The sequence below is a fragment of the Montipora foliosa genome, chromosome 5, assembly GCF_036669935.1.
Source record: "Montipora foliosa isolate CH-2021 chromosome 5, ASM3666993v2, whole genome shotgun sequence".
Classification (NCBI taxonomy): Eukaryota; Metazoa; Cnidaria; class Anthozoa; order Scleractinia; family Acroporidae; genus Montipora; species Montipora foliosa.
In genome coordinates, this window is record NC_090873.1 from 6,172,793 (window position 1) to 6,181,071 (window position 8,279).

The 8,279-nt window shown below is 40.6% G+C and overlaps 1 protein-coding gene across 3 annotated transcripts in view; it reads left to right on the top strand.

Moving 5' to 3' along the window:
* LOC138003479 (uncharacterized) overlaps positions 1-7,123 on the top strand; it is a 15,048-nt gene extending 7,925 nt beyond the window's left edge. For all 3 annotated transcript variants that reach the window (XM_068849564.1, XM_068849565.1, XM_068849566.1), the window contains exon 2: positions 1-7,123. This exon is cut by the window's left edge and continues 1,049 nt beyond it. In XM_068849564.1, coding sequence (XP_068705665.1) covers positions 1-2,619 — 2,619 coding nt within the window. In that variant the 3' untranslated portion in view covers positions 2,620-7,123.
* Positions 7,124-8,279: the final 1,156 nt, after the last annotated feature.

Here is an 8,279-nt window from a genome sequence, read left to right on the forward strand (position 1 = left end):
GTGGAGCTTTACTCTTCTTGGCTGTTGATAGTGGACAATGTTGTGAGATTGCACGAAATAAGACATCATTTGCCAGAAACGGCACACTCGAGCTGGTGTAAAGGTCAGGTGTTAATAACATGTCAAGACAAAGCTGCTATACCTTTAGAGACGTGTTTCATTAATCACATATCAGTTAGCAAGGGTATGATGCTATCTGACGCTCTTACTTTATTAGCCTCCCTCTCGGGCATCGCTGACGATGACACCGCAAAAGAAGTTGCTGAGGCATTAGATTATCAACCCCTCGCCTTGGCAAGCGCAGCGACATTTGTGCGATTTGTCCGAGATAAAAAAGCATCCTCCTTCGGCTGGAAAGAGTATCTCAAAAAGCTTTCTGAGGGCCAGCGTGCTGTTACTGAGTCCTTCCTTGCCGACCGCAATCCAAGCTATCCACACACCATGACCAAGGTGATTTTATTGACTGTGGACATGGTGATGTCAACTGACAAGGTTTTAAATCACACTTTCAATTTCATTTCTCTCTGTGCTCAGCAACCATTAAACCTTGAACTTTTGATCAAGTACGTTATGAATATGGAGAAGGAAAAGGATGGTAGCGCAGGGAGCGAAGTTGCTTATGCAGATATTATTGGTTTGAGGATTCAAGAAAGCTCACTGATCTTAATTGAAAAAGAGGAAAGCAGCGTCTTCGTTCGCGTTCATCAGGTTGTGCGAGATGCTATCCAAAAGAAAATTGCTGAAAAATGTTTGCAAATTGTACATTTTGAAGTTCTTCATGGGGTTATTACGTCATTTTATCAGTATACAGTTGATAACGGACTAACGGGTCATGAAGAGTCTGTCACTAAAAGCTCTCACTTAGTGCCACATTTAAAATGCCTGATAACCGAAATTGAAGAGCACATATCTGAGATTAAGAAAAGTAATAAAATAAGGGTGAAATATTTCCCACATTATTTTATTACGTTAGGTCAAATTTGCCGTTTTCATTGTGAATATAATACAGCCAAAACCTTCGGTATCGTGGCTCTGAATATTACTCATCGTGATGATGTTTTTGAAGGAGATTCCACAAAAGCCAATGATGAGTTGGGTGACATGGGACACGCTAAAGTGTGTTATGAGCGTCATCTTGGTATCTGCCGTAAAAAGCCTGGTTCTCAGCGTATCGATGTTGCACACTGTTTCAAATTTTTGGGTGCTCTACTTCATGACCAAGGTGAGCTGGAGAAATCAAAAGAGCATCATGAGCGGGCTCTTGCTATTTACCAAGAAAGGCTTGGTTCTCAGCATGTCAATGTCGCATCGGCTTTCAACAGTTTGGGTGCTGTACTTCATCAGCAAGGTGACTTGAAACAAGCGAAAGATTACTATGAGCGGGCTCTAGCTATTTACCAAGAAAGGCTTGGTTCTCAGCATGTCGATGTCGCAGGGACTTGTAAGAGATTGGGTGATGTACTTCGTGTCCAAGGTGAGCTGGGTGAAGCAAAAGAGTATCATGAGCGGGCTCATGCTATTTACCAAGAAAGGCTTGGTTCTCAGCATGTCAATGTCGCATCAACTTTTAACAGTTTGGGTAATGTACTTCGTGACCAAAGTGACCTGGAGAAAGCAAAAGAGTATCATGAGCGGGCTCTTGCTATTTACCAAGAAAGGCTTGGTTCTCAGCATGTCAATGTCGCATCGACCTTAAACAGATTGGGTTATGTACTTCGTCAGCAAGGTGAGCTGGGTCAAGCAAAAGAGTATCATGCGCGGGCTCTTGCTATTTACCAAGAAAGGCTTGGTTCTCAGCATGTCAATGTCGCATTGACTTTTAAGCGTTTGGGTGATGTACTTCGTGAGCAAGGTGAGCTGGATCAAGCAAAAGAGTATCATGAGCGGGCTCTTGCTATTTACCAAGAAAGGCTTGGTTCTCAGCATGCCAATGTCGCATCGACTTTTAACAGTTTGGGTGATGTACTTCATGACCAAGGTGACCTGAATCAAGCGAAAGATTTCTATGAGCGGGCTCTTGCTATTTACCAAGAAAGGCTTGGTTCTCACCATGTCGGTGTCGCATTGACTTTCAACAGTTTGGGTGATGTACTTCGTGACCAAGGAGACCTGAATCAAGCGAAAGATTACTATGAGCGGGCTCTTGCTATTTACCAAAAAAATCGGGGTTCTCAGCATATGAATGTCGCATTGACTCTTAACAGATTGGGTTATGTACTTCGTCATCAAGGGGAGCTGGGTCACGCAAAAGAGTATCATGAGCGGGCTCTTGCTATTTACAAAGAAAGGCTTGGTTCTCAGCATGTCAATGTCGCATCGACCTTTAACAGTTTGGGTTATGTACTTTGTTACCAAGGTGAGCTGGGTCAAGCAAAAGAGTATTATGAGCGGGCTCTTGCTATTTACCAAGAAAGGCTTTGTTCTCAGCATGTCGATGCCGCAAATTGTTGTTACAACGTTGGTAAATTACTCCTTAACCAAGGTGACCTGAATCAAGCAAAAGATTACTTTGATTGTGCGTTGTCCATCTATTTAAACTGCCTTGGGCCTGAACATTCTAACGTTGAGATGCTTAAGGGATGTTTGTCTCAACTGCGTCAACAGATTAAGAAAACTTAGAAATTCAGTTCAATCAATCAATCAATAATCTTTATTTATACACGATAAATATTTAAAGCGATGCTTCGCTTGTGGGGTCGTGTGTAAATAGTTAAGTAAGATAACTTAATGAATTAGAAAACAAATAGGATATACACCAGCTAAAATCATATAACTACTTACTACTTACAAGACTAAAACTATAAAAGCTCAAAATTCTAAAATACAAGATGGTACTCTGGTATCGACTAATTATTAACACTAATTATACTCAAAATCGTCCTCCCTTCTGTTTAATGTTTGAGGGGAGATACAGTCGAAATCGAGGTGTAACAGAGCCTTTGACCGTCTTGCCATAATCGCGTATTTCTTAACGTTGTCTATATCGTCATTAAGTTGAGGAACCAACGTGTTCCAAACTATTGCTCCTCTATGAGCTACAGAGTTCCCCATGTAGTTGGTGTTAAAACGAGAGACATCAATTTTCAGTTTTTTCCTAAGTTGATATCGCTTGATGTTATCATTGTTCTTAATAATAACTCAGTGACATAGCGTCTGGAGTCAGGTTACTGTGGATTTTATACATAAGCTTAGCTAAGCTAATTTTATACATAAAGGCTAAAGAAGACCAATTAGCCTTTTTCATAACATCTGCATTAGACATCTCCCAAGGTAACTCAAAGATAACTCTCGCAGCTCTACAACGCAGTTCTTCTAATGCCTCAAAACCTTCCTTATTTGTGAGACCTCCCCATACTGATATACCATATACGATCGACGGCATAATAACTCTAAAATACAAGTCTAATAACATATTCTTTGGAAGAAATCTGCTACGTTTTAACAAGTTTAACTTATCAACAAAGCCTTTTTTAACAACACTAACATGTTTAGACCAGTTTAGTTGATCATCTATCAATACGCCTAATAGACGAGAGTATGTAACCCATGTGATGGTGTGTTGGGCCAACGTTAACTCTTTCAATGGGCCAATGAATCTTCCCCGATGGAGGATCATTGCTTTGCATTTCTTTGGATGAGGCACAAGGGAGTTTGTTTTGCACCATTATAGAAGCTCTTCTAAGGCTTTGTTAAGTTCAGAAATTACTGCGTCGATAGAATCGCCAATGCAATACAGGGTAGTATCATCAGCATACATGTAGGTTGTCGCAGTGGTTATAGCTTCAGGTAAATCACTTGTGTAAAGAGAAAATAAGGTCGGTCCTAGAACAGAACCCTTCGGTATTCCAGATTTAACAGTGTTAAGATCTGATGCTATACCATTTAGGACAGTATATTGTTTTCTATTGTCAAGGTAACTGCGCAGCCAGTCAAGGAGCACTCCATTAATTCCAAAATCATTTTCTAATTTACGTAATAGCACATTATGGGAGACACAGTCGAACGCTTTCTGGAAATCTACCAGCACTATACCAACAACTTTATTTGAATCAATGGCACTCCTCCAAGTTTCTGTCATATGTACTAGCAACAGCTCTGTAGAATATCCTCTCCTGTAAGCCCATTGTTTGTCTGTAATTAATTTATTTTCAATAAACGCATGGTTTCAAGTATTTTGCTAGGGACACTGAGAAGAGATAGGGGGCGATAATTTCCGATTTCAGTCTCGTCATCCTTTTTAAAAACAGGATTGACTCTCGCAGTCTTCCACTGGCTAAAGACGTAGCCATCTTCCAAACTCATATTGTAAAGGAACATCAACGGGGTTAGCAATGCATCTCCAGCTTCCTTGACTATTTTCGGTGATATGTCGTCTGGTCCTGTCGCTTTATTTGTTTTGATATTAGCTAATTTGCTGTCAATGGCCAATGGCGATAGTTCAATGTTATTGACACAGGGAACAATCTTAGTTGACGTGGCCAGGTCAGATAGATATTGGGTCTGGGACCAAGGATCCTTCCCATGATAGTAGCAAGAGAATTGTGTGATATGTGTAATTCCGCGCAAAGGCCGTGTTGACATACTTAATAATTGTTCCTAAATACTTATCTTGAGGGGAAGAAGAGGAATTAGTGTTAATGGGGAATAATTGTTTGTATTTATGCCTGGAGAAACCGAGGGGCAAGTAAGCGAATCCCTCATATAAGTCCCTATTCGGATTACAAGAATTTAAAATCCATTATTAGTTCTGTGTCATAGTGCATAGTTCAAGGCCCACAACTTTTTTGTCAGTTAGTCTGAAATCGGACCGCGTTTTTATGCCAACAACGGATAAAATAGTGGCAACATGCGCACAATATAAAAATAAATTCAAAGTGATTATTATGGAGCAGAGGGATTCGCTCACTCACCTCATATTCCCTTGTTCGCGTACAGATACAGTTCGATTGCTAGATCCAATGCACCTTAATCGAGCCATGTTAATCTGTTCAGATCAGGCGGGAAAAACATGTTTCCGCTTAGTGAATTAAGTGTGTGATTTTTTTTAGAGATTCATAAGTATTCTGTTTCAAAATCATAGAAATTTAAACATAGAACCAGTACTAATTAAACCAACACTGACTGTTTTACTAATAAGGACTTAAGCTGTGTTCAAATTAGGCCTCCATTATGATTGAATTATAATCAAACTAAATATGAAATGGGTTCACATCAACTAATTACAGTCCCTGATTATGACTTGATTATAATTACTTCAAACAACCTTAAGGGGGTAATTGAACAGAATGGCGAACACGTGGTGGTATGGGGAGACGAAAGTTCTAATCTCTTTATGTAGCGAAGATTTGGATTTGTCTTTTGTATTCTCGGAAGATATCCTTGATTCTCTTCTCACTTCAAGCATAGTGATGATGATCGTGACAGCCATACGAATCGGGGCCATTTTGTCTCACACTGCGAAGTTACCCTGCCTGTTGTATTTGAATATAACAGGGATAGTAAAAACTATTAAGGAAATTCAGCGTTGACTGTAGCTGGAATGAAGCTCATCTTGTACCTATTAGTCCTACATTTCGGTAGTGAAAACCTGTTCGAGTTGAGGAGATCCCGACCGTGGAGCACAGGGAGCAAATGGTGTAGGCGAGAGACCGGTTCTTCGATCTTCTTTAAGGTCCGGATAGGTGTGTGCCGCGAAGGGTCTTAAACCCTGACCCCATTTAAGGAACAATCCAACGAAAATTGATATCCTATTTAAGGCCCAAATCCGAAAAATGACACCCTATGCAAGGGAAGAACAAAAACTCAAAACTCAAATCCAAATAACGACTAACCGCCACGCAAAGACGCAATCTTTTTAAAATCTGTTTGGCAATACTTTAACTTTGACAGATTATTTGTTTTCCGCTTACCCATATCACCCAAACTGTTAAAAGTCCATGCTACACCCTGCTATTTTTGCTGATACAAATTTAGGCACCCTATCTAAGGATCACACCGGGACACTATGCCAACATAGCCGAAAAGGATACCCTATTTAAGGATCGAGAACCTCCAAAAAACATACCCTACTACGCGGCACGTACCTATATAGCCCATATAGGGGAGTACCCCCCTCCCCCCCGGCAGTTTTGCTAAGCTGGAAACTGATTGGCTTTAATTTAGTTTATCTGTCATGCAATTCCAGACATTTGTGGAATTATCTTACAGTCTGTAATATTCCAGAAATTTCTTTGATGTGACTCAGCAGTTTCCACAAATAGTAGACCTTGTAATGATTAATACACTACAAATACCAACAGAACTTTCAAGATGCTTAGACTAAAAGTACAAAAGCAGGCTTTTAAGTAATAGAAAAAACTTTTTTGCCCGAGGGCTTACCCTCGTGGCTGACTGTGATTGAACTTATGCTATGGATGGATGCGATACTGTGAGGAAGCTATATTCAACTGCGATAACTATGGTGAAGCTATATTAAACCTTCGACCTTGCTATATCCGGAGAGCAGAAAGAGACGATGGTCAAAACAGGAAGAAGAGAAAGAGATCAGAGTTCATTATGAAGTCTTCCGTAAGAGTTTGTCTACACAGAAAATCCAGTGAGTGGAAAGAATTCAGTGAATCAAGAGAGTCAAGAATTGTTCTCTACAATCGGTGGAATTTGGAGTTCAACGTTAATCAAGATCAATTCCTGAATGGCCATGAAAAACAGTAAGCTTGCTTTACGAACTGCCTAACTTAATCTTTAACCTAAGTAAATGTAACAGTGTGAAACTAATTGAATAATAGCGAAAAAGGGTAACTGCTCGTTGTCACACTTTTGTTGCGTGCCTTATATCGTCGGTTTCACTTATGCCATATTCGCGGTTTGGTTGTTCCAGCACGTAACACCAAGCGTTCAGAATTAAATGAGAATTTAATGAAACAGTTATTCCATTCGCGCTGGTTTGATTGGTTATAGCCAACACGGCGCTACGCACCTCATTGGCTGGCCCCCGCATATGCAACGCGCGCTCGTGAAATAATTGTTAATTATAATATTCTCTTCAAATAGAAGTAACTGTACGCATCAGTTTTTTTGTTTTTACAAGATAAAGTAGAGAAGATTTATTCATAATTTGTGGGCGTTTTTTTATTAAAAATATTAAGACTTTGAAGTTCTTCGCGTGCTGGAATCCTCCTAATGTGAATGCCCTCTTGTCTATCATAGCTTTTTAATGAAACTTTACAGATTAGACACACGACAAAGTTAAACAGAAACCACGGAGGGACAGCACTATGAAACTGCGTGGCGCTGCTAGAGACAGAGAAGAGGAAATTTTCTTCATGAAAAGCGCCAAGGGAATAAAGTGTCAACGAGTAAGACGGATCACCGAGTGCAATTGTCACACCCAAAAATGAGCTACCGGAAAGGATTGTGCACTGATGCGATAACCGCCTTGCTCAAACAAGGCCAGAACCAGTAAAATAAATCGTGTGCAGCCAAAGTTAAGTAGATGTGTTCAACACTCAACAATCAAACAGTTTTGTAGATGAGTCAAAAAGAGCTGCGCCCAAAACACTCGCAACAGGTGTCAGTAATAAAGGATTGAGGGACACAAAACAAGAATCACATAAAAAGTTCAAAATCCAAAGCTCGGCCAATGGCACAATGAAAGAACTGGCAAAGAACTATGTGTGTTTCGTTGTCACTCTCCCAAGAACGCGACCTTAAGAGCTTGAGAGGTTTTCGTTTGCAGAGGGAAATCTTGACAAAAGGAGCAGAAAACGCAGTATTGCCCCCGTCCCTACCCCCTCCCGGAGGCTACGAAATATTTTTATTTGGCCCTTGGATTTGATAAGTGAACGCCATCAGGCTCATTAAAAATTTCCTTTGCTCGCCAAAAAACCTTCGTGACCCCCAAAAATGGCATAAGATATCGCGTTAACAGGCCACAGCTGAATTACGACGAATAGTTTGGAATACACAGACCAACCTCACTCCATATGACTTATATAATACATGGACAAAGTCTTCAATAGCTGAGCCACCGCGCAATGGTGAAAGAGTAACTAAGTCGTTTGCGCTTAGCTGATGACTGACTATGTCGGGGCAGGAAGAATGGACGACGGCGAGGTTGAACATTAACGTCTTTTCCACTGATCTACTTCCCCCTCCATGCTAGTGTAGTGGCATAGGCTCGGAAAGGTGAAAAGGCTAAATTGAAATCTTCGGGGCGACTCAACGAAAATTCTTTGAGGCCGGGCTTAAGAACGTTCGCGCCAATTGTTTCTGCGCATCCT